Source organism: Equus quagga, chromosome 8 (assembly GCF_021613505.1).
Source record: "Equus quagga isolate Etosha38 chromosome 8, UCLA_HA_Equagga_1.0, whole genome shotgun sequence".
In the NCBI taxonomy this organism is placed as follows: Eukaryota; Metazoa; Chordata; class Mammalia; order Perissodactyla; family Equidae; genus Equus; species Equus quagga.
Window position 1 is genome coordinate 112660103 of NC_060274.1, and position 26500 is coordinate 112686602.

General features: G+C 40.3%; 1 protein-coding gene across 1 annotated transcript in view; it reads left to right on the forward strand.

The window, feature by feature from the left end:
* LRGUK (leucine rich repeats and guanylate kinase domain containing) overlaps nucleotides 1-26500 on the forward strand; it is a 70694-nt gene that overhangs the window by 38506 nt on the left and 5688 nt on the right. Inside the window, 7 exon segments of the mRNA XM_046670647.1 lie at nucleotides 557-643; nucleotides 2002-2108; nucleotides 7430-7549; nucleotides 15191-15287; nucleotides 18506-18619; nucleotides 20957-21158; nucleotides 21800-21895. Coding sequence (XP_046526603.1) covers nucleotides 557-643; nucleotides 2002-2108; nucleotides 7430-7549; nucleotides 15191-15287; nucleotides 18506-18619; nucleotides 20957-21158; nucleotides 21800-21895 — 823 coding nt within the window.

Genomic DNA, 26500 nt, shown 5'->3' on the forward strand with positions numbered 1-26500 from the left:
CAAAAAACTTTAATTATATTTCTAAAACTCAGGTAATCCTAACACAGCAGATGGTTGAGAGAAATAAGTAATTCATTCTGTAAATGAATATTATTTTTTATTGTAAAACAAATTCATAATAAATGATACAAATTTATATAAAATAATACAAAGTAATAAATAAATAGTGAAAAAGTAATAATAAATAATGTTTCGTTATTTGCAATAGTGAACTCTTTGGTTTGAATCACTGGCCGTGGCATTTTGGGTGAAATGCTTCACTTCTCCGAGGCTGAGTTGTTTTTCTCCCTAGAATTGAAGATGATCATACCTATCTTGCTTATCTCCCAGGGAGATTAAGCTCACACATTTGAAGAGCTTTGTAAGTTACCAGGCACAGTCTGCATTTGAGTTGTTAATATAAGGGAATTGGTAAGCGGGAAAAGGTAGAGACCTATGGGGGTGGTGTGTGAATGACAGGGGAAGTAGGGGAAAGGCCTCATGGAAGTAGAGGGCTGGTGCTTATTAATTGTGGAAAAGAAAGGCAACTGAATAGTCCTCTTGATATTTTAAATAGGAAAAATCTGAATATTGGTACTTCGTAATTTTTATGCTGCTACGATTAACAGAATTAGATCAGAAGAAGATTAAAGTGGAAGAAAAGGTATGTAATCACATCATTTTGTATGTTTAGGAGTTACCACGCTTGAGAGCTCATGCTGCCTGCTGCGGACTAATATAATCAATAAATGACACGCATAACAATATGTAAATTAATTATTTATATAGGGAGTGTTTCCTTGTCCTGGGATCTGTCCGTTTGACCCTCTGCAAAGCTGAGCGTCAACATGAACGCAGTGAAAGCTCTGCTCTTGGTACAGTGAAGGGTGGCAGTGGGGGCAGAAGCAGTGCCGCATTTCTGTAGGCCGGCAGCATTGTGGCAGTCTGTTCACTTGGATAACCAGCATATCTGGAGGGCGTGTGATTCTTTCTGTGTTACTCTAAAAATTCATTTAGTACTGGAATGTACTATAATGCCATTCTACCACATAATGAAAAGGTACTCAAATAAATCACGACTCTGGTATTTTGAGTCCTTAATTCTGCTCTTTAAGATAATGATTCCTCCGGACATGTAGTTCCAGAGTCGCCAGATCTTGGATGCTGGACCTACCTCCCCCCATACCTGTGGTAGCTACTTTGTCATGCTTTAGTGACTGGCAACAGCTGAAATCTCCACTAACGAGGGATTTCTTTCACTGGATGCAAATTGGAAGTGGGAATGAAAACAGGTATAAATATGTTGAGAGGCAGCTATTCCATTTTATAAATGCCTTTCTGAAATCTTGGTTAAAAACAGTTACACATGCTAGTGTGTTATTATTCTCACATTCAAAGGCACTTATTAGATTTCTCTTCCCCCTTAATGTTTTGTGAAGTGAATAAATTTAAAATCATGTACTAAGTAAAGGTGTGGTAGAAGAGGATAATGTATTTAGAGGGATGACAAAGACAAGAGGATAGAGAACTCTACGTTGTGAGGCAAAGGCCCATATCTTTGAACAGAGACAGTTGTGCTAAAGAAGGAGGAGGTTTTGGCAGAATTTGAGATAAGTGAATAGTTCTTGGTGAGATGGCATGAGAAAAGAATTCTGCAGTACCAACTACCTGGAATCTAGAACTGTGAACTTTATTCTTTCTTCTCATCCTAAAAGTTGGAATTTTGACTATATTAAAAGTAAACTTGGGCTTTGTTTCTGCTTTTTTCCCTCCCAAACCAGGGACTATAGAGACATAGGGGATCAAGAGGCTCCAGCTGAATATTTTAAAATAATTCTCATTATTTAGGATTTAGGAAAGTTAGAGTAGACATAAGACTGAAGACAAAGATTCTTGAGCATGCATTAAAATATTTTCAATATCTGAATGCATGTCTAGAATATTTTATTGAAGAAAATCTAAGCCTCATCTTCTTTTTAGAAATTAAATTTGTTTTCCTTTTGCATTTCTCATTGGGAAAAGGTTTCAGCAGTGAATAAATATGACCCTCCCCCAGAAGTGGTGGCAGCCCAGGATCACCTGACCCATGTTGTCAACAGCGTGATGCAGCCACAGAGGATCTTTGACAGGTATTCGTTAGGGACCCACGGGGTAGAGAGAACTCAGAGCGGTAAGCGCAGGACACCTCGTCATGTTCCCTGGCGCTCTATTTTGTGAGGCATTCCTTTCTCACCTGCCCTGAGGGAAGGGATCAGGTCTTTATTTAATAGGCTGTGTTGTCTCAGTTATAGTGTATTGTCATCACATGCTTGAATATAGCGCTCACTTGTTGGTGTTTTCCCAAGTGTGGCGACGAGTGGATTCATCTTCCCTCTTTCATCTGGCCCCTTGAATGTTGGCTAGCATGTGACATAGGACAGTGAAAAAGAAAAAAAAGTCTGTCAGCTTTTCTGCTGTAGGATAGAACCACAGACCTTAGCCTCATTAACAGAGAAATGTGATAATTTGTATCTATTGTAAATTTTTCCTTAGCTGTGAGATACTCCTGCCAAAGAGCATCCCATGAATGCAGATTATTAGAGAGTTTCTAGAAGGAAGCCCAGCCAGCCTAAGCGAAACCTGAAATAGCCTTTCTAGTGATTGCTCTGAGCTGCAGTCAACCCAGCAGGGAGGAGTCTCCCAGCATGGTTGAACACATGAATAGAGTCTCTCACCTCTAAGTTCGAAGACAGATTTACCATGGTTTCTCCATTTCTTTTTAAACAATCTGTTGGAGCAGATGGCCATTTATGCTATAAGTATAATGCAGAAATTCTATTGATACCCGAAGGCTTTTTAAAAATACTTGTAGAATCTTCTGGTTATAAATGGCTTCTCTTCTTCATGTGGTATTTGTGCTTGTACTTCATGTGCTTGGTTTCCCACAGAGAACAAAATGTTTTATTTTGCAGCCAGGACATGATTTTTCACATGTAATTTAATAATACAGACATTGACAGTTTTATGTATTTATGGTAACCATGTAGGTGAAATGATTTACCATTTATTTGCATACATCTGGAAAAGCACATTTGATTTAAAAGAAGGGCATTTATGTCCTCATTGTATTTCTTTTCTAGTTTCTGAGATTGCTAGTTGTTTCATGCTTTAGAGTGCATTTATATAGAAATATATATCAAAGGAATTTACAGCAGTGTCTCATAAATACATATTTTTGATCATTTCTGGCTGTCGGACAGACAAGAGCAAATGGCCAGCAGCCCTGGATGCTCCAGGATGGAGCAGTGTTCACTGTGAAAAACTCGTGGAGGCAGGAGCAGGTCTGCCATTGCTCTTCCCACTCTGAGCCGGGGCACAGCTCTCTGGCAGTCCCAGAAGTCAGGCTCCAGGAGAGGAACCCTGACTCCCGACCTTGGGACTTTTATGCTGCCTTATTAGGGAATCACTGGCCCCTCTTTTGGTGGATTGGGATGAGGACACAATATTAAAATGACACAGCAGAACTTTGACTCATGACAAAGTTCTCCAGACTCATCTTGTATAAGTCCTGTCCAAAATCTGGAATCAGCTTTTTCTCTAAGAAGCCATGGTTTGTTTTAGTGAGAGCTGGTATTTCTCAATCACAGTCTGGGTGCTAGAGATAATCATTACTACTGCATTGGTCATCATTTCTAGGCCTTTTAGTGGACAGAGCTAGGAATATATTTCCTTCCTTCCTTCTTTCCTCCCATCCATCCATCCTGTCTATTTGTACCTATCCATCTGCATCTATTTAATCTGTTTTGTATCTAATCTATATCTAGATAGATCTATAGATAGATGATAAAGTACCTTCTGAATTCATATTGGCACTTACAATTCAATTTCAAGAACACAGTTGAGCTTTTCCTTAACCTCTTCACTATCACATCTGTATCTCCTTTGCTCCCACACCAAGAACACAGAGGAAGATGAAATTAAAATGTTCCATAATTAGTCTTTTTTTAAAATCCCATATTATACAACATTATCTAATACTAATATTATCGCCAACATGATTACTGAAAACATTAAAAACACATTTTGCCTATGCTCTTCCCATTAACCCACCCCCTTTTTTTTATTGTGGCAAAATATGTACAACATAAAGTTAGCCATTTTAATGATTTTTAAAGTGTACAGTTCAGTGGCATTAACTATGTTGACAATGTTGCACAGCCATCACTGCCATCTATTTCCAAAACTTTCTCATCACCCTGCACAGAAACTCTGCCACCGTTAAGCAGTAACTCCTCGTTCCCTGCCGTGCCCAGTCCCTGGGAACTTCTCATCTACTTTCTGTCTGTATGAATTTGCCTATGGTATATATTTCATATAAGTGTCAATCACCCCATTTTAAAAATAGTGTACTATATTTATATTGTCAGAAGATATATCCATCACATGCAACGCTTTCTCCTTTGCTGTCATTTAATCTTGATTCTGTGGATAACTGCATATTTATTGCTCGCGACCAGCCCTGATATTGATCTCTCGCGAGTCACTTTGGTTGTGAAGCCTGTTCTCTAGTAGATTCCTTAGGAAGGGCTATGGGATCAATATCCCTTGAACTCTTACATGTTGATAATATTCTCTGCCCTTTATACATGAAAGTCACTTTTGCTGTATATAAAGTCCATGGCTCACACTTTTTTCCTTGAATACAGTAAAGACGTCACTCCATTTTCTTTTGGTGTAAAACATTGCTTTCAAAAATCTGATGGCAATTTAATTTTCTTTCCCTGATAAGTCGTGTATTCTCTTTTTCTAACTCAGCAATTTTTTTCCCTTTTTCTTTAAAGTCCAGTAATTTTACTAGACTATGTCTTTTTTTTTTTAAAAGATTTTATTTTTCCTTTTTCTCTCCAAAGCCCCCCACTACATAGTTGTGTAGTTTTAGTTGTGGGTCCTTCTAGTTGTGGCATGTGGGATGCCGCCCCAGCATGGCTTGATGAGCAGTACCGTGTCTGCACCCAGTATTCAAACTGGCGAAACTGAGAGCCACCGAAGAGGAGTGCACGAACTTAACCACTGGGCCATGGGGCCAGTCCCTAGACTATGTCTTTTTTGTTTGTTTGTTTTTTGAGGAGGATTGGCCCTGAGCTAACTGGTGCCAATCTCCCTCTTTTTGCTGAGGAAGACTGGCCCTGAGCTAACATCCACACCCATCTTCCTCTACTTCACATGTGGGACGCCTACCACAGCATGGCTTGGCAAGTGGTGCCGTGTCCGCACCCGGGATCCGAACTGGCGAACCCCAGGCTGCCAAAGCAGAACATGCACACCCAACTGCTGCACCACTGGGCCAGCCCCTAGACTATGTCTTGATATTAGTTGTTCTGGGCTAATATTCTCAGGTATGCCTTGTGCTCTTTCAATATATAGTGTTGTTTTATTTTTTATTTCAGGAAAATTTTCTTGAATTACACTCTTTAACATTTGTTCTATTCCTTTGTTTGGTTTTCTTCTTCAGGAAGAAGATCTGCTTTGCTTCCATATTTGTTACTTGCTTTCAAATTATTTTCTTTTTAATCTTTTGAAAAATTTTGTCTTGAGATGATTTTAGATTCACATGCACTTGTAAGAACTAACACAGAGAAATTCTATGTGTCTTTCAGCCAGTTTCCCCCAGTGGTAATATCTTGTGTAGCTATAGTAGAATATGAACCAGGATATTGCTGTTGATACAATCCCCCAGCCTTATCAGATTTTATCCGTTTTGCATGTACTTGTGTGCATATTTAGTTCTGTGCAATTTTGTCACGTGTAGATTCCTGTAAGCACCACTACCGTCAAGATACAGAAGAGTTTTGTCTCAAGAATCCCTGTGCTTCCCTTTTATAGCCAAAGTCACCTCCCCCCTCCTCGTCTTCCCTAATCCCTGGAAACCAGTGGTCTGCTCCGCATCTCTATAATGTTGTCATTTCAAGAACGTTATACAAATGGAATCATATAGTATATCACCTTTTGGAACTGGCTTATTTTTACTTAGCCTCATTCCCCGGATTGTCATCGAAGTTGTTGGGTTTATTACTAGTTCCTTCCTTCCTATGGCTGAGTAGGCTTCCTTGGTGTGGATGCACCATACTTAGTATAACCACTCATCTCTTGAAGGACATCTGTGCTGATTCCAGTTGTTGGCTATTGCAAATACAGCTGCCATGCACGTTCACGTTCAAGCTTTTATACGTGGACAGGTTCAGCCTGCCTGCTTTCCACTGGATATCCCTTGACTGTTTTGGGGTTCCCTTGTTCTCAGGTCTGTCAGATGCTGCCCCCTTGCTTCTTCCTCTGATAGTCTCATGGGTTTGTGGTTCATGAAGATAGTTTTTCATCTGTTTTTGTTGTCCATGCTTTCCTTGAGCTTTTGCTCCTAAGTTTTTCTGCTTTCACGTGGGTATTCAGAGAGATTGAAAAATTATGCTGCCACTGCCCCCATTCTTCATAGAATCTACACCTCAGCCATGTATTTTTAAAAAATCTTGGGGCCGGCTCCATGGCCGAGTGGTTAAGTTTGCACGCTCCACTCTGGCGGCCCAGGGTTCAGATCCTGGATGCGCACATGGCACCACTCGTCAGGCCACGTTGAGGCGGCGTCCCACATCCCACAACTAGAAGGATGTGCAACTAAGATATATAACTGTGTATGGGGAGATTTGGGGAGATAAAGCAGGAAAAAAAAATAAATAAAAAATCTTATATTTTATTGTTTATTTCTATAATTTGTGTCATGAGTGGAATCCAGACACCAGCTCAGTATGTTGCAGGAGATTTTATTAATAAATTCATTCTTTAGTTCAATCTTTCAGGCCCAGAAGCCATGCCTAGATTCATACATCAGCTCTTACTTATTAGCTATTATTTTGAGCAAGTTAATTAACCTCTCTGTACTTCAGTTTCTTCATGTTTTACATAGGGATGATGCTGGAAATATTTTCATTAGCTTCCTGTGATAATTAAAATGGGGTAATGTGTGTAAGACTCCTAGAGTAGTGCCCGGCACATAGTAATTGCTCAGGTAAATTTTAGTTATTACCATTTTCTTTGCATATCTGAGTTCTAATTCAACAGGTATGGATGTTAAAGTTTAATTTTCAGAGTGCAGTCTTATTTCTTTGATTTTGAAGTTCTTAGGGGAGAATTCTATCAACCAAGAACTAATATATCTTACCGTATTTTTCCTTTTAAAAAGGTTGTTAAAGTAAATTTACATGTATTTGGATTTTATCTATGCTTTGAGTATTATTTTTGGCATGTTATAATCAACTTGCTTCCGGAAAGTAGGACCTTCATTCTATACAGGGTCTACATAGCAAGTGCTTGTCTGCTGAATTAGTTGTGATTGGGACCCAGACACTCTGCACACTGGATGCAGCTAACACGCTGTGTCTGTGACTGGAATGGGCCGTCACTGCTCTGCCCTGTGTTGCAGCACTCTTCCCAGTCTGGATGCCCCTTACCCCATGTTGATATTAGTCGGTCCTCAGGCTTGTGGGAAACGAGAACTCGCTCACCGCCTCTGCAGAGAGTTTAACACTTACTTCAGATACGGGTAAGTTTGCTTATTGTTTGGTAAGGCTGTAAAATCGTGGATATTGCTAATTTTGACTATTGATTTTAAGCAAGTTCAAAAATGTACAAAACAACTTTATATTTACGTTATATTTTACAGCTGAGCTGAAAGTGGTAAGTGACTTGAATGTTCAGTAGATGTTAACCTTGGTAAGGACAGCACACCTTGAGTGCTGTAGTCCTGGAAGGTGCATTATTAATAATATAGGATCAATGTGATTACCTGGTCTTGGAATGGCTAGAAATCTTGATTCTCGTGTCATTCTAATTGACGTGGTAGAGACAATTGCTAAGTATACTTCAAGTAAAAGAATAGCTTAACAAATAGCAAGAAGAAACAAAATATTTTGTCTTCTGTGAAGCAGACAGTAAACACATGGCAGTGACCCCCGCCTCAAAAAAAGAAAACGAAAACAGAAACATGATTCATCCATGCCATTGTGCACTTTTTCCATAGAAGGCTTATCAGCTTCTTTGCCATTTATTACACTGTGATATACACTGGGTAATATATATATATTTTTACTTTAATTCTCCAAATATTTAACTTAATTCGGTGCCAGCCAAAATCATTCTCCAAGGTTTGAAAATGCAGGTGTTTTTCATTAAGCATCGTGGCGCTGGAACGCAGGCTCATCCTGTCGCTGTGCAGTGTGACAGCAGGAATCACAATGTTGTGATGCGTGATGGGCAAGCCTGTGCACCGGTGACAGCCTCTCCTCAGCTCTGCCGGCACTCATGCTGACAGCACTTCAGCTTTATCTCCACACAGGTCTGCTTTTTTTGAGGCCTATTTCAGGAGGAAGGAAAAGGAGGAGGATGGAAGGGGGCAGCAAAAGTGTTTTCTTCTCATGTCCCCAGGATAGCCGTCAATATGCTTTCAGTTTTCTGGAGCAACTGTTTTGCTGCCTGATTCCCTAATGACCCAGTTAAAATAGAGGGAAATATCCGAAAAACTAGAACCATCCAAAAACTCCTTCAGCTGGATTTACAGACTTCTTTTTTTTTGAGGAAGATCAGCCCTGAGCTAACATCTGCTGCCAATTCTCCTCTTTTTGCTGAGGAAGCCTGGCCCTGAGCTAACATCCGTGCCCATCTTCCTCTGCTTTATATGTGGGACGCCTGCCACAGCATGGCTTGCCAAGAGGTGCCATGTCCACACCCGGGATCTGAACCGGTGAACCCCAGGCCGCCAAAGCAGAATGTGCGCACTTAACTGCTACGCCACCGGGCCAGCCCCTACAGACTTTTTAAAGGTTTCCAGGAATCAGATTTCAAATTATCACTGTCGTCTTTTGAACTGGTTTCCTCTTGTATTTTTTATGTATAACAAAGAAATCGCTTTTAGATTAGTGATGTTTGTTAGTGACCTGAAGATGTGGCTGCAAAGATGCATTGGACAGCAAGAAAAATAAATGCAAATTATTTTCTAATGCTATTACAGAAAAGTTCCTTCCCTCAGGCTACACATGTTCAAACAATGTAAATACTATTTTAAATAGGTACATTTATTTAGATATCTAAAATTATATCCTTCGTTTGAACAACTCTAGGATACAAATACTATAGAATAGTTTATTCATTAATATGTCTTAAACACCCTGAAGTAAGAAAACTAAATTAAAACTTAATATTAGAATAAAAAGGATAGAGGGCCATTATGCTCATATGGGAGTACTGAACCTGTTTTAAAAGATAAGTGGAACGCAATGAATGGTAGGTCAAACTAGGGCAAAGGGGGGCCTCCTGACTATTGTGCTAAGATGTAAACCTGGAACCTTTTAGCAAACCAAAGTGACTTGGGAGAACCAAGCCTTTCTCTGGTTAGAATTCCTTTCACATCTTGGTACCAGTTGTTTTGCAAATGGTTGGTGGCCTGGTCCTTCATGTTTGTTTGTGATAGCGCTGCTGACACACACAGGGTCAGATGTGTTCTTGGAGATGTTTATTCACTCATCATCAGAGTTAAGATTCTGATCCAGTCTGATGCTACATTCTCACCCGGGTAGGCCCCCTAATTATTCATGTTCGTTAAATCCTCTGTTTCCCCTATTAGAAGGCTTAGCCATTAGGCTTGTTATTAAATGATTTAATGCCTGTTTTTCCTGCTCATCTGTATGCCCAGTGAGGGTAGGGACTAATGTCAGCTTTGCTTACCATTGAGTTCTCAGTGCCCTGCACATGGCCAGGCACTTAATACATGCATGAAAAATATTTGTTAAATGAGTAACTGAATGAGTGAATGAATGAATGAATGAATGAATGGCATTGCATGCAACGTTTAGTGGGAAATTACTGTGATAAGAAGCATAGGTGATTTTGCCCAACCTGTGCTGATGGATATATGGAGAGAAGGATGGATTCATTCATTTGCTCATTCATTCTTTGAGTAAGCGTTTATTGAGTTCCTCCCATGTGCTAGGCCCTGAAGACACAGTGAGAATGAGATTGGCAAGGTCTTTTCCTTAATGAAATTTGTGATCTAGTGAGGAACTCAGATCCTAAATAATTGGTGGTGTGTACAGTGTGTGTGGAGGCACAAGATGGCAAAACAAAATCCTAAAATTAGCATCGTGTCTATACTGTTACTGCTGCCACTGCTATTTTTCTCCTCTGGGTAGTATTCATGGTGAACGCAAAGATGCTCCTGACTCTTCCACTACCAACTGCACCCTCACTCACCCACCTCCCTCACAGGCTCAGAAGCATCGTCCAGCCATTCGTTGACATCCTCGTGGAGGCAGAGATCAGGGTTTATTCAATGGCAAATCATTCTAAAAAATCCCATCAGGACGTGAATCAAAGATCATAGCATTGGATACAAAAGGATAGTAGACAGCTAGTAATTCCATCCATTGAGAGAATAAGATACTACTACTATTATATGCAGCAACTTTCTAATTAAAACGAAGGATCAAACCAAGCACAGACTTGGGAGCAGCTCATTACTCTTGTTTATATTCTATTTTATTTTATTCTTTATCTAACATAAATTTTATTGATTTTTAATTAAATGAAAAGAAAAAAAGGCATGAATACCATCTCATCGTGAGACATGTAAGCATTTACAGAGGCACTTTGCCATTTGCTTGAATCTTTTCTTTCCTCCTATTTATTTCATTTTTCCTGGTGTTTTGTCTTCCTTTTTAAATTGCCTTGACCCAAGACCGAGACATTCAATGTGATGTTTGCGTGCTAACTTGCACATCCAGATATATAAATGTTAGAAACATAACTCGGTGGTATAACGAGTACTGGTGTGACTGAGGGATCTGCTCTTGTCTTAGGTTTTAACTTTACTATTTGCTGTTGGTTTTAGAAATAGGTTAGATGTTCTTTCTTTATCTGTATTAGTTATCAGTGGGCTGGACATATGCATTTACTGCTGTCAGAGTCTCTCTATTTCCATCCTTAATATTACCACACAGATCAGTGGCTTCCTGAAGAGCGCTGGATGATGAGGGGAACAAAACAATACCAGCCTGCCTGCTCATCTTCCAGAGTGGAGGCCCTCAAAGTGATCTGAATGGTCATGAAAGAAAAATTTTATTCTTCTTCCTTAGATCTCTATTTTCTAGCAATCTCTATTTTCATAACCTTTCTCGTGGTGTTGACTACTAAACATATTTTACTTTTAGCCCTGTAAAACAGTACAATAAAAAACCACAGCTATTTAGCTAAGTGAGATGGTATGTGGTTCAGCTACCTCAGTACAGTCTAATCTAAAGTCTGTTTATATAGAAATGGTTCATTTGTTCAATCAGTGTTGGCTGAGTGCCATCCACGTGCCATGTGCTGGTGGTAAAACTGAAACAGACAGACACGGGTCTTGTCCTCCTGGCAGCTTATAATCTAGGGTGAGATTTAGATAAGCAAATGCTGTCTAACAAGATACTTAGGTGGGTGCTGTGAGGAGGGAAGTAAAGAGCCTCTGTGATAGATGTTAAAGTGGAGTAGGATGTGGGGCTTGAGTCGGGGGTGCATTCTAGGCGGAAAGAACAACAGGCACGTTTGGTTAACTGAAAGGACTCTCTCTAGAATGGCTACACTTGAAGTATAAGGGAGATGGCAGAAGGTGAGACCAGACAGATAGACAGAGGTTTGATCATAAAGGGCTTCTAGGCAGAATTGTGTCACGATCACAGATGCATTTTAGAAAGCACACCCTGCCGGCCGTATGGGAGACAGCTTGGGGAGGGAAGGCTGGAGACAAGGAGAACAGTTAGGATGTGGCGACAGGTGATGATGGCATGAGTTAGAAAGTGGTGTGTTGTTACTGGAAAGTGGACAAAGTAGTGGCTTCCTGAAATTTGATACTCAGACACAGTGTGTGCTGGAATCTTCTGTGTTTATGATCTCTTAAATCATGTCCAGCAGGGGCTGGCCTGGTGGCACAGCAGTTAAGTGTGCACGTTCCGCTTCGGTGGCCCAGGGTTCGCCAGTTTGGATCCTGGATGCGGACATGGCACCTCTTGGCAAGCCACGCTATGGCAGACGTCCCACATATAAAGCAGAGGAAGATGAGCACGAATGTTAGCTCAGGGCCAGTCTTCCTCAGCAAAAGGAAGAGGATTGGTAGACGTTAGCTCAGGGCCAATCTTCCTCAAAAAAAAAAAAAAATCGTGTCCTGCAATTTACTGACATATATTTGCATTGGGCATTCGGATCAATTTAATTTGCCTACCAAGTGCTCCAAGAGTACCTGGGCTTTTGTGGACACCCATTCACAGAGTTCACTTACCAACAATACGATGTGCTTCAATATGCTTGACTTTAGATGCACTCACAGCCAAGCCTCTGCTTAAATATTTGCAGTAACAAGAAGTTCATTATTTCCTGAGACAGTCTGGTCCACAATTGAGATTCTAAATCTGCATGCTTCTGAATCAAACTAAAAAATTTCTATTTCCTCATCCACCTGCGAGCTCTTCTTACACATCTTTTCTTCCTCATGTATTTCCCTGGATATTTTAACATTCCCTTATTTGGCCTGGCCTTCCAGATGCCTTTTTCTCTTGATCATCTGCTCCTCTCTGTGGGCTTGGCTTATTAGGATCCTCCAGGACAGCTGGCCGATGAATTGGCCTTTAGAATGTCTAAGCTCACCCTTAGACTTTTAGGGGCAGTGCTGTGGTCTGGGGTTAATCTCTAACTCAGTTCTTTTATCTGTTAGTTGAAACTAGCAGGGAATATGGCCCCCATTATAAACTATGATTTAACTAATTCACCATGATTTAATTAGTAAACAATAAACTCATGGAAATTTAAATTACACTTGAAATTATATTTAAACAGGGGAGAGGAGGGATATTGAAGGTGGTGGCCCAAGTTTCTTTGTCTAAAATTTGGCATCATTTTTTCAAAGTGAGTTTAGCGAAACATTGCTTTCACTATGAAATATTTCCTTTTTAAGGTCTTCATATTTGAGCGGCATACTACACAGCGAATGTATCTTTATGTGAAAATTGGATGACAGATTAAAAAAACCGCAGGTCATCTTAGGCCCTTCTTAATAGAAAGTGCCACAGAGGATGCAGTTCTGTCATCAGCATTTGCCACGTCAGTGAAGCCATCTCTTTGTTTACCTGCCTAGAAGCTTCAAATTGCTTCTCTACTTTGTCTTCCTTTTAGAAATTCTGGAAAAATTCCTGCCGCTTAATCCTTTGGTTGAGAAATGCAAATTCCAGGCAGTGTGTAAAGGCCATGTTGAGGGTGAGCAGCACAGGATGCCAAGTCGCTGATTTATCTGTCCTGGCTGTCAAGGTCACCAGTAGACAGGGCGTCTCAGGTCCCTACTGAGGTGTGTGAAGCAATGCCAGTGTGTTCAAACCACAAAACAAATGTCATGGTGTTTTGACAGTCTTCTCTTAGAATGTACTCTCTTTCCTGAGTATATGGTTTAAATGTGTTGTTAAGACCTTAAAATTTACTAGTGTGGTTAATTCTTGATTATAATGGAAGGAGAATAGTGGAATGAATTACAAAAATTTATTAGTCTTTGACTTTGTAATGGAGAGGCTTTTGAGGTTACGACTTTACCTTCTCAGTATGATATTAAAAGGAATTGACTCCGGTGGGGCTGGCCCTGTGGCATAGTGGTTAAGTTTGCATGCTCCACTTTGGCAGCCCAGGGTTCACGGGTTCAGATCCTGGGCACAGACCTCCATACCACTCATCAAGCCACGCTGTGGTGGGGTCCCACATACAAAATAGGGGAAGACTGGCACAGATGTTAGCTCAGCAACAATCTTCCTCAAGCAAAAAGAGTGAGATGGGCAACAGATGTTAGCTCCGGGTCTATCTGCCTCACCAAAAAAAAAAAAAAGAATTGACTTTGGAGTCATCCTGGCATGGCTACTTAATGATGTTGCTTAATTGCTGGGCCTCAGTCTCATCATCTGTAAAATGAAAACAATAACACCTACCTCATGGTTTTTATTGGGAATAAATGAAATAACCTATCAAGGTTCTAGCTCTTCTCATCTCCTATTTTAAAACTACAGGATGATCTAAAAATTGGTTTGTATTCCCAGAGCTTAACACTGAGAAGTCAGAATGGGATGACGTGAAGAGTCCTGGGCTAGTTGGGACCCCCATCATCTAGTTCTGGGACCGACACTGGCCTGCTCTGTGGCCTCGGACAAGTCATTGTTATAGTCAGCTCTAAAATGGCTGTTATCATGGCTGTTAGCCGCTGCACAGGTTTCGTTTATTCATTCATGTTACAAATATTAGTGAATGCCTACTATGTGCAGGGCATTGAGAATGCAGTGGCCAGGAAGACGAACAAGATGAAATACTCCCCTCATGATTCATATGTCTTGCTGGAAAAGAGGAAAAAACCTAACATGCATCTAAAAGCAGGCAGTTTTGGGGATAGAGAGTAACTGCAGGTGTGGGAGGTGGGCTGGGAGTGTTGTTTCCGACCGTGGTCAGAGAAGCCCTCTCTGGGTGAGTTGAGAATTCCATTCAGCATTGGAATCATGGATTCCCATAGGAGGTTCACGCAGAGTATTGAGAAGTGTTGGCAGCGTAGTGGAATGAGCTCATCTCTGCCCTCAAACTGCAGAGGAGACGGGGTCCTGAACAAGGAGCTGGGATGCAGCTGGCGGAAGACACTGAGGCTGCAGGAGTATAAAGAGATGCATAACCCAGTGATAGGAGGTCAAGGACAGCTTCTTAGGGGGATGGCACTTCAACTGAGTCCTACAAGACAAATGGGTTAGCCCGGAGGAGGGGTGAGGAGGGGAGCACGCGGAAAATGCCCGTAGATCAGAGAGAACGTGAAAACACGTGGGTGGAAAATATGTGAGTAATAAATATTGTTATACTTCTTAAAGTATTATTATGTGAGAGCAGAGGAGGTGGTTCAGAAGGTGACAAATATCAATGAGTAAGAATTTGGTGTCAATAATATAAAATGTGTCTAATCCCTGTGGAGCGTAGTGGCTGAGTATAGTCTAGCGCTTCAAAACCACAGGGTTTTCACAGTTATGTTACTTTACGATTTATGATTCATGGATCAATTTCAATTTTTAAAACATACTTTATGCGGAAACCTTTTCCATTTTGGAATTCAGGTTAATAGAAATAGACTAGGTTATCTGTTCTACGTTTTCAGGGCCTGTCACACCACAAGACCGCCTTACTTTGGAGAAGGGGATCGAGTTGATTATCATTTTATTTCTCAAGAAGTTTTCGATGAAATGCTAAACATGGTAAGAATGTTCTCCTGTATTTTTATTGCATGAGACATATATGTTCTCTGGTAGAAATATTAGGAAGTAGCGACAGAAAGGTAACAGATTTTGTATTTGTTATGAGAAAGATGTTCTCAATGAGTTGTTTTTTTCCTTAAACCACTTAATATATCATTGTTCACATGCTGTCTTATTTTATGATCTTGGAGAAAATATTACGAATTTCCAATAAAACTGAATGAGTAGATGTTTTAAGAAAATAGAAGTAAAAGCTCTACAAAAAATTCTTGTGATCTGTGTTCATCAGGTGCTGCCATTATCAATCAGATTTTACTCAAAATAGACAGTTCTCACAGACCTGATGTGATGTACGAAGCATTCTTAGGATTGGAGTGTTCTGTCCAGAGACCACTAAGTTTTTATCCCCTGAAACCCTGTTAATCTAGTTATTGGTAATAATTCACAACACCCTCTTCTCTGAGTTCATTTTCTTAAAAACAATTTATTTCTTCTTTCTTGGCCTTTACCTGCAAAGGGACTCCTCATACCCAAGTGTATTTTTTCTCTCAAAAGTATATGCTAATGTCAATACATATCTACCCATGCCTTCAGTTAAACTGAAAAAGTATCTCAGATTTTCATCACTACTGATGAGTCTGTAATCCTTTTATTTGTTCTTCACCATAGGACTTAATTTTGTTTATATTATCATCCTTTCTTTCACCAAATGAATCCTGCACCACTTTTTTTTCTGAAGCTGCCAAAGGGCCGGATTAAGGACTAGTCTATTTCTTTTTACAAAAAATCACCATCAAACGAGTGATGCTCTTGTAGCTACATCTCCCCGTCCCCTTCCTCCCTCCTTCGCTGTCCTCCATCCCCAAACAATGGACCTGGCTTGTCCCTCAGTGTACATAACTGTGGAACATGTAAGTGCAGGCCCTGCAGTTTCTACCTGTTTAACCTGGAATGCCCAACTTTACACATGGCACGTAGTTTCTCTTGTATTCACGGAGAACCCCCACTGAGAAAGTCCTATAATCCCTAGGCCATTTCCCCTCTAACCTTGTCAAAAGAACCTATTGGAAATTCTTTATAATTTGCTCTCCTAGGGCTATATTTTGGCAGTTCATTTTCATGTATCAAGAGTACTCTGGGAGTTTATATTTCTAAAAGCTTTAATAGAGATTTGAGGGGTTATCTTGATATTAGTAAGGAACATTTTCTTTGAATGATATTAGTAAGGAGTCTTTGGGTTTAAAGACAACTAGTTCCTAAAATTAATGTTAACTTCTCTTGTTAGAGTCTGAGGCATTTTTTTCTTGGTTCAGTTCATCTGTTCTCAGTACCCCATATGCTCCCCTGGTGTTCCGTACCTTGTCGGATCTGTAATAGAGTAAGTCTGGTTCAGTTCCTCCTCTTAGAAATCACTGTACTTGTATACTATATTTAGTCTTACAGTTTTACTCCCTCTACAAAAATCCATATGTGTTTGAGAAGTACTCATTTTTACTGCTTCTGCTAACCTATATTACTTCAATATAATGTCATTTTCTTCGACTTGAATTTTCCTTCTGATCTCCTTTTCTTTAAAGTGAGTTTGAGCCTGTTTCATGAAGAAAGACAAACCTAGAGATTATGAACTCATGACACATTGTCATCTTCACTAACCTCAGCCACACACTCAGCCTTCTGTACACAGGACCCCCCATCCACAGAACACACACCCAGACAGCCTGTGTCCCTGTCAGTTACAGCCCCCACCACTGACAGACAACCCTGGCATACCCCATTGGCACACACCTACTGTGGGCAGTCACACCTACCCACTCTGACAGATACACATAGACTGGTACACCCTTTGTATACATTCACCCCCCCCCCCCCCCCCGCCAATACACAGATCTTCCACCACCCCCACGTGCCCACAGACACATGAACCTTTTTTAAGGACATATACACAATCACTTACCTGCAGAGACTTTTCCCCGCTTGTGGAAATAAGACCACAGATCTGGAGTCTCTGAAATGTGATTATTGCTATTTATTAAGAAGTCCACAGGCAGGAAGAGACGAAAGGAGTATCATCATCCAGGAGCTGGGGTACCTCTTCAGCTCAATTCTTAAAAAATCAGTTTAATAGGGCCTGTTTTATATACATTAGTAGTATATGCATTAGTACAATGCAAGATTCCTCCCAACCCTACATCCTTTCAAGAAATGTTTTAGGGGTCCACAGAGGGAGGCCCTTACGTATGAGTAAATACACTCATAGTATATGTCTGAAAAGTGATTCAAATGTACATTTTGAAAATGGAGTGAGTCACAGTAAACAAGATAATGTACATACCTGACAGGAGATTCAGATATCTATCTATATAGGTATAATACGTATATTAAAAGAAAAGGAGTCACAGTATTTATTCCGTAGAACAAAGAAGGTATACCACTGAGGAAGTAAAATATTAAGGATATTTATTGTTGAGATTTTAACTTTAGAAAGCATGAAATAAACTTCTTTTGATTATGGGGGGTGTTGTGGATTTTCCTCCTCACCCACAGCAGACACAGAAGATAGCTTTTGGAGGAACTGGGCTTCCAGAATACAGAGAGAATGCAGTATTTATACTTCAAATGCCTATGGGCACACAACAGTTCTATTGAATAACATTTGAGGCGGTTTCAATAAAAAGCTGTGTTTATAAGGAAAAATTGGATGAATCTGTTTTTTATGGCTTATCTCAGGATGCAAAGGTTTTAGGATGTCCCTGTAATTCATGGCCTTCAGGCTTATCTGGGATTGTAAGGCTTTTGAGGGTGGACGCTTTTTCTGGGCTACCTGGTTTGCTGGGATAGCCAAAATGGCTGAGGCAAGGGCGAACTATTAGTTTTACTCTCTCAGTAACGAAGGTTTATGGTGCAGCTTTGGCAGGAAGTGGGTAAGTAAGCAAAATGATCTCTTCTCCCATAAGCTTTAGTACCTTCGCTCTCCTCTACCATTTTGTCAGCAGATTACTTCCAAAAGCTTAATGTTTTTGCCAGCTGAGAATTCTGAATAAATTTCTCTATCACAGTTTGATATTGAGTTTCATAAACCCATTGTCATTCTTATATAGTTGCTAATATTTGTAAGTTTTGTGGAATCATATAAAAGTAAGACACCAAATACTTTTATTTATATTAAATTCCATTATGGCAGCTGTTATATGAAAATCTTTGTACTTCTTAAATTTCAGGGGAAATTCATTCTAACATTTAATTATGGTAATCACAATTATGGATTAAATAGGGACACCGTAGAAGGTATCGCAAGAGATGGTTTAGCGAGCTGTATTCATATGGAAATAGAAGTAAGTGTTTTTCATTCAATCAATTTATTTTTTACATGAGTGAGTTTGTACATATATATATATTTGGGGTTGGGGTGGGAGCTACAATGTACAGGTAGCACCTTAGGCACAAGAGGAGTGCATACAAAAGTGAGATTTTAAGTTTATAATTAGTATGTGGAGGCAAGACACATGAAAAATTAAATGGCAGGGATTAAATGACAGTACAAGAAATTGCACTTTTGCTATGAGTGAAACTGCCACTCAAGATTTATTTTCTAAGTGATTTCCACACTAAATTATTCTTTTTCTTTTTAGAGCACGGTCTTTGTTTGTGTAAAGTGATGTTAGATAAAGCCTGATTCTTAGAGGATGTGGAACTGGTTCCCTGTCCCCTCAGGACCATGGCAGCTCCATGCAGTTGACGTTCCATCGTTCTTCATGGGAGCTGTGTGGGCTAGGCTGTCACCTGACTCCCATTGCTCACTGGTTGCAGTGTATTCATTCTTCCAGCAAGTTAGACTTGCAGATTTCAGATTTCTCTCTCTGCCCCAACATGCCGTCTTCCCCCAGTGATCTATATTAGAGTACATAGAAATTTCTCTAAAATTCAGATCCAGAGTAAAAGCATGAATATTCCACCCATTTGTCTTTAAATATATGGCTTTATTAGATATTTGAAATCTTCAAAGACAGCTGATTTTTTTTTCAAGTTAACTTCTCCAAACGGTATAACACTTTTGTAGTCAGAAGAAAAAGATGCAATAAAAATGATTCCATGAGACCAAACTTATTCAAAGTCAAATCTGGGCACATCTAGTGTTCCTTTATATCGACTCTGAATCTTTCTTAAAACTTATTTCCTTGATAACTTCGCAGAGCAGGAGACTGAGTCCTTTTGGCTCCTTGCATTGGTTTAAGTGTTGCCTAGCTTCAGTGAAACTGGCCACGTTTCTTCCAGCTCTTTAATTTTCCCACCTTCAAAATCCTGCAATTCTTATCTTTCTGCAATTGATTGATTTTGCATCTTTAGGAAGATTTCCATTGTTTCTATGCTAATAAACAAAAAAGCCTTTCCCCAAAATGTCTTCTTTGGACAAGGCAGAAATAAAAATTAAGACATCTTTGCATGCAGAAAGTCTCCAGCAAATTGTGTCTACCTGTTTCCAGTTCATCAGTCCTCTGAGTGCTGGCTCCTGTTGTACTTTTTCTCTCCCTGAGAGCTTTCTCCTACTCATTGCCTAGAAGTTGAGTCTATAAATCAGGTTTTATTCTCCTGATTCTCCCCAGCTATAGCATTTTTCCAAACTGCTCTTGGTATTGACTCTCGTAGAAATTTTTTTTTAAAAGAGCCTGTATTTCCTCCCCCAAATTTTTAAAGCAAAGATTTGGAACATTGAATTAAACTATTGATGATAAGATTTAGATGGAGGGAGCTTTAGAGTTCGTGTGGAATAGCTCTTCTATTTCACCCATGAGGACGCTGGCAGTCAGGGAGCTGGAGGGATTTGCACAGAGTCTACAGCAGCTGGAGAGCTGCAGTCACAACCCAGCCCCCCAGATCCGCAGACCACCACCTGCCAGTGTTCACGCTCTGAGCTCCTGGTATCAGGGTATCATGAGCTTGGCTTTCCCATGCTCTGGGAAGAAGCCGTGAGGTATAATAGGAACCAACCAACCAGGCTGCCAGTTTAGGAACAGGAAGGGTCCCAAGGAGACAGAAGGGTAATAGAGGAGCCCTTCCTCTCTGGTAAGATCACTATCTCCTGGTGCTGCAAGGATGCCTTTTGACATGTAAAATTGAAATTACTCTTCAGTAATGAAGATGCAGTACTGCTGTCAGTGTACCTATTTGATCTAGCCATTTTCTTTTCTTTCTTCTTCTTCTTCCTTTTTTTTGGTGAGGAAGATTGGCTCTGAGCTAACATCCATGCTAGTCTTCCTCTACTTTATATGTGGCATGCTGCCACAGCATGGCTTGATGAGCAGTGTGTAGGTTTGCACCCAGGATCTGAACCTGTGAACCCCAGGGTAGCTGAAGTGGAGCACGCAAACCTAAACACTACGCCACCGGGCCTGCCCCACAATTTTCTTTTTTTAACAGTCATATTCATTAAAGTCATTAGTTAGAAGTTACCAGGTAGAATGAATTCTTGTATTTCCAATGATAATTTAATGTTTGATGAACAGAGAGAAGTAATCCAATCTTGAGATATTTATAGTAAAATAATAGCTAATTATACAGATAAATTCTTCAGTGTAATACTACTTATTATACCTATGTTGTCAGACATGTCCAAAATGATTTCTAAGTCATGTATTTGTTTCTAATTTATTATCTTTTCTTTAAACGCATAGGGTGTAAGAAGTTTGAAATGTTCCTATTTTGAGCCTCGCTATATCCTGGTGGTACCCATGGACAAGAAAAATTATGAGGGATACTTGCGGAGGAAAGGATTATTTAGTCGTGTAGAGATTGAATTTGCTGTCTCCAGGGTGGAACTTTATGTTAAAATTAATCAGAAATTTCCAGGATATTTTGATGCGGTAATCAATGCAGGTCAGTAACTTTCAGCCAAGTTTTGTTTTTGAAGTGTAAGGTCCCTGGGGAAAAATTTGCTCCAAAGTACATTCTTATTGTTGGCTGAATGCAGTTTCTTGTGGTTGTAGGACTGAGGTCCCTGTTTCTTTGTTGGCCACCTGCCAAGGATTGCCCTCAGTTCCCAGAGCGTGCTCCCAGGTCTTATCCATGTGACTCACGCCATCTTTAGGCCAGCAACAGCACATCCAATCCCCCTCATGCTTTGAGTCTCTGCCTTCCTCTTCTGCTACCAGAAAACTCTGCTTTTGTGGGGCTCATGTGATTAGAGAAGCCCACCTGGGTAATCTCCCTTATTTGCCCAAATTCAACTGATAAGTAAGCTTAATTACTGCAAAAATTCCTTTTGCTATGTAATGCAACATAGTCACGGGAGTATTATCTCATCGTGTTCACAGGTTCTACCCACTCTAGGGGAGGAGTTTGTACACGGGTGAAGTGGCTTTGGGTCCTAGAATTCTGCCTACCACAGTAGTCATAAAATTAAACTTAGCTAAAAAATCACTACGACCAAAAAATGCCACCAAAAAAAAAATACACCAAATTGACTGTATTTTGATGTGATTCTGTTGCTTTAAAGTACCCTCTCTCATTTACTGTAGATGATCTGGATGTTGCCTACCAAAAACTGAGTCAGCTCGTTAGAGAATACCTCGGACTGTCTGAGGAAACTGCCAAGGGTCTGGCTCCAACTGCAGGTATCATCCTATCCCTTTCGTGCCAGAATTGTGTGTGTGTGTGTGTGTGTGTGGAAAAGAAAACAAATCTGTGACTTATTCTTTGGGTGCTCATCACCCAGGCCATAGCTGGTTTTAATTCTTTACTCCCTATACTTCTACTTCCCTGGGGTGATTGTCCCCACAAAAGAGCTGCATGAGTCAGCCCTCTGAACCTGAGCTTCTGCTTGTCTCGGTGACCGTGATGGAACTCAGAGGACTGCCCTTCAAGGACATGCAGGCCAGTGCCTTGGAGGTTCATAGTAGATAAGAGTCAGCCTCATGGTTCAGAACTCAGCCTTCCAGAGGTTTGGCTGCCTTGTGGGGCTGAGGTGGTGTTCTGATTGGCAGATTTGTATGTAGTCTTGTTTTAGTCCAAGGAATTTCTATCTCCTTTACTTTGCCTTGCCCCAGTCCTGGAAAGGCTGCACTGCAGAGTATAACGGCAGAGGACATGAGTCTGGTCCTGGCCTGCTGCTCCCTTGGGCAAGCAGCTTAGCTGTTCTGAGCTTCCGTTACTGTCCTGCTAGCTGAAGTTAATGTTCCCCACCTGCCTCGTGGATCATGCACAGCAAACGATGTAGGATATGTAAGAGTATATCTCCTTGGAATCTAGGAATTCAAAAGCCCTACTTAGAATTTTGGTACATGAGTATTTTAAGATGTATTTTAAAGGTTCGCCCCAAATCTGCCTCATACCCATTAGGATGGCTACTATAAAGAACAAAAAAAACACAATAAAATAGAAAATAAATGTTGGCAAAGTGTGGAGAAATTGGGAATGTAAAATGGTATAGCTGCTGTGGAAAACAATATTGTGGTTCCTCAAAAATTAAAAATAGTATTACTATATGACCCAGCAATTCCACTTCTGGGTTTATACCCAAAAGAATTGAAAGCAGCCTTGAACAGCTATTTGTACACCAATGTTCATAGCAGCATTATTCACAATGGTCAAAATGTGGAAGCAACCCAAACGTCCATCGATGGATAAATGGATAAACAAGATGTGTTATATGCAGACAATGGAATTTTATTCAGCCTTAAAGAAGAAAGAAACTCTGACATATGCTACAATGTGGCTAACCTTGAGAACGTTATGCTAAGTGAAATAAGCCAGTCACAAAAACATGAATACTGTATGTTCAGAGACAGAAGGTACAATGGTGGTTGCCAGGGGCTGGTGGGAGGATGGAATGGGGAGTTTAGTGCTTAATGAGTACAGAGTTTCAGTTTTGCAAGACAAAAAGAGTTCTGCCGATGGATGGCAGTGATGGTTGCACAACGATGTGAATGTACTTAGTGCTACTGAACTGTACAATTGAAAGTGGTTAAGATGGTAAATTTTATGGTACGTGGTTTTGCCACCATAGTACTAAAAACAGAAGGTCTCCCAATGAACTGAACTGCATTCGCATACCACGTATTGTCAAATGTTAGCACGGGCCCCTTGCTGCTGCACAGCTGTTACAGCCAGTCCTTGCGCAGGTTTGTGGTCACGTGTAGTTTAGCCTTTGTGACCCTTCCGCCAAGGAGGATTTTGGTTGCCCGGTTGCATCCTGGCCAGGCTGAGGCAGGCCAGGTCATGATTTTGCCAGAGTTCAAACTAATTGTGCTGTTTTGCCATTTTAGACACTTTTCCTAGATCAGGTGCCCCTGGAATTCTGGAATGAGGCCAGTCTGAAACTGTAACAACCAACAGATCATGACTGAGGTTTTCCTTAGGTATGTCTCACAGGAGAAAGTGACCCGGGGACAACCTACTGACTGGAAAGCACCTGAAGCAAGTGCGCCCTGCCTGAAAACAGGCATTAACAGGGGAGTGGAGGACTGTGCTCCGTCTCCAAAGGGGGAACATTCAGTCAGGGGCATGGCGGTGTGCTTGTCCAGCTCGGCTCCGATTCGCTGCCTCGGGCATTGGATCTTTAGAAAGCTCTGCCGGCCCAGTTGCGTAGTGCATCTAATGAGGCATCTGTAGCTCCGTGGAAGTTTCTCTTGAGGAAGTCTGGCTCCCTTTGCTTTCAATCTTTGCAAACCCAGCAACCTTCTGATCTTTAATTTGGTCCCGGGGCAGACTTGTCCCTGTGGGGCTTGTCCCCTACGTTAGGACACCCTGCCCCGATCCCTGAGCCAGCCCATCTCTCTTTGTAAATTAATAAAATGGCGTTCTGGCTTTCAAATCAGCCCCTTGTGGGTTTGGATAAACATGAGTCAGTCCCTTGAGCCCGACCAGTTCTGAGTAACTGGAAACAGCGTGTTTCTGAATCAGCAGCACAGGGGGCCTCTGAAGGGTGGCGCTTGAGCAGCTCTCTGCCTCAGTAGCCAGCCAGGCTCCGTCTCTCCATCTTTTCTTATTCTACAAGCATCAGAACACTGACTACTGGGTGCAGTTGCCATTCGGTGAATTAATAGACCAGACAATGTATGCATAGAAAAGTGGACTCCTATTTTAAGGGCCATAATAAAACTTCATTTATTTGGACCAATTGGGTTAGGCCTGTCTGATTTAATGAAAAGTATGAATTATAGAATTTGTAAAAATGTTATCACTCTCAGATACATTTAATAACTAAACTGGGCCATCCGATTATTGACTAATATAATCTCAGCTTTAAAAAGTAGATGGGAGGGTTTGTAATTAATGTATCAACTCACTGGCCTCAACAGACCCCTGTTCTTCTGGCAGGGTTTAGTATTTTGGAAAATAATGTGTTTTCTTAAGGAGCCAAACACTTTATTTTATGTATACAGTTAATCTGTGGAGGAAGTTTCATTTTTCAGTTGACGGTTTAAGGATAAACTTGCACATAAAGTGACTTTGTGCAGGCCAGACATTATTCAAGTGACTATTAAAAGTTCCAATTAACATAGTCCTCCTTAATAAGCCTTACAGTGTCTCTAGTGGCCAAAGAGTAGAGGCAGAGGCCTCTCTGGGTTTCAGGGCCATGAAGCTTGTGCCAAGGAGCGTGGGCCAGATGTTTACAGATTCCCTGAAGGTGAGCGGAGCCCAACCAAAATCACCTCAAGGCCCAGAGCCCCAGCAGGGTCACCTCCTTGGGTCTGCCCGGCTCTTACCTCTTTGCCTCCGCTCTGAGCTGGGTCACTCTGATTTTAAGTTCTGTGGTTTAGGTATATTTACGTAAGTACCTACCTTACTTACATAAGTGGGATCCCTAGAAACAAAAGTCAGTAATTTTAGTACATATAGCGCTATATTCTTTTTATATAATTGAGCTGTCAACAGTAAGAAATTGAAATAAAAAAGATTTAAGATTCTTTGAAAGACAGTTTTTTTATTTTTTTTTTTATTTTGAAAGACAGTTTTGTCTGAGCAATTAGAAAACTGAAAGGAAATAGGAAGCCTTAGTTTTGTATTCTCAATTTCACCAATAATCATAAATTTGGTTAGAGATCACTTTGAACTCCCATTTCTAAAAAACAAAAACAACTATGTATAATATTATGGAGCATTGTTGGAATCTGATCTTCCAGAGCTGAGGTTTTTCCCAGCTGGATTAGACTATTCATGTGTTAGGTTTCAGTACAAACAGAAATCTGAGGGCCAACGGCATTGTTGTCATGGAAGCAGTAATTCTGTATCAGTGCAAACTGAAAATTATTCCCCAATATAATAAAGCATAGCCTTATCTTTAGTAATTTTTATGTTGCTAATTTGTAACTGAGAATGCAATTTTAATTTCTATTCTCAATGGTGAGGAAGGCACAAAGTGATAAAAGTAAGCCAGCGGTCCATCAGTCTGAGTAGAGCAGGCCCATTACCTTGGACCCAGAAATGTAAACCTACACCAGGGGAGAGACAAATGGAATTCTCATTTAATACATGTATAAAATAGTAACTTTAGGTACACAGTGATTTGAAGTCTCGAGATCTTTAGATGTACCATTAATTGAAAATGTATATCAATTAAAGTACAGAATTGTCTTATTTTTTCCCCCTATAGCAATGCAGATAATATTCATTTCTAAAGCATGGAGACTGAAAAAAAGCCTGAGTAAACAACATAGTCTCTATAAAAATAAGGAAAAACTCACTATATTCACAACTCATATAAGGGATGTTTTTACCCTCCATTTGTCTCTATACAACCTATTTCTGGAATAGTCAGTGCTTCCAGCAAAGCTTTTAAAAAGCTGATTCAGCCACCACCCAGAGTTCTTGCCATAAAGAACATAAAATAAAATTATATTTGCAAATTATTATTCAGAATTCTGACTAATGATAGAGGAAAATGATGATGGTGATGATGAGTCAAACAGGGGAAAATTGAGCAATTTACCAGTCCATAAAGTGGTGCCTTTATCTCTAATAAAGGGCATGCTATCATTTGCCAAATTATGTGAATTGTTAAATTGTGAAAGTGGGCAAAAAAAAAATCCTGTATATCTGATTATAGGAAACCAGGAGGCTTAAAGATGGAAAGAAACTTCAGCTTTGGGTTTCACTGTTCTTATATTATTCTACCTTTTTTAAATTTACTTTTTTATTGTGGTAAAAAGAAAACCATAAAATTTGCCACTTTAACTGTACAATTTAATGGCATTAATTGCATTCATAACGTTGTGTAA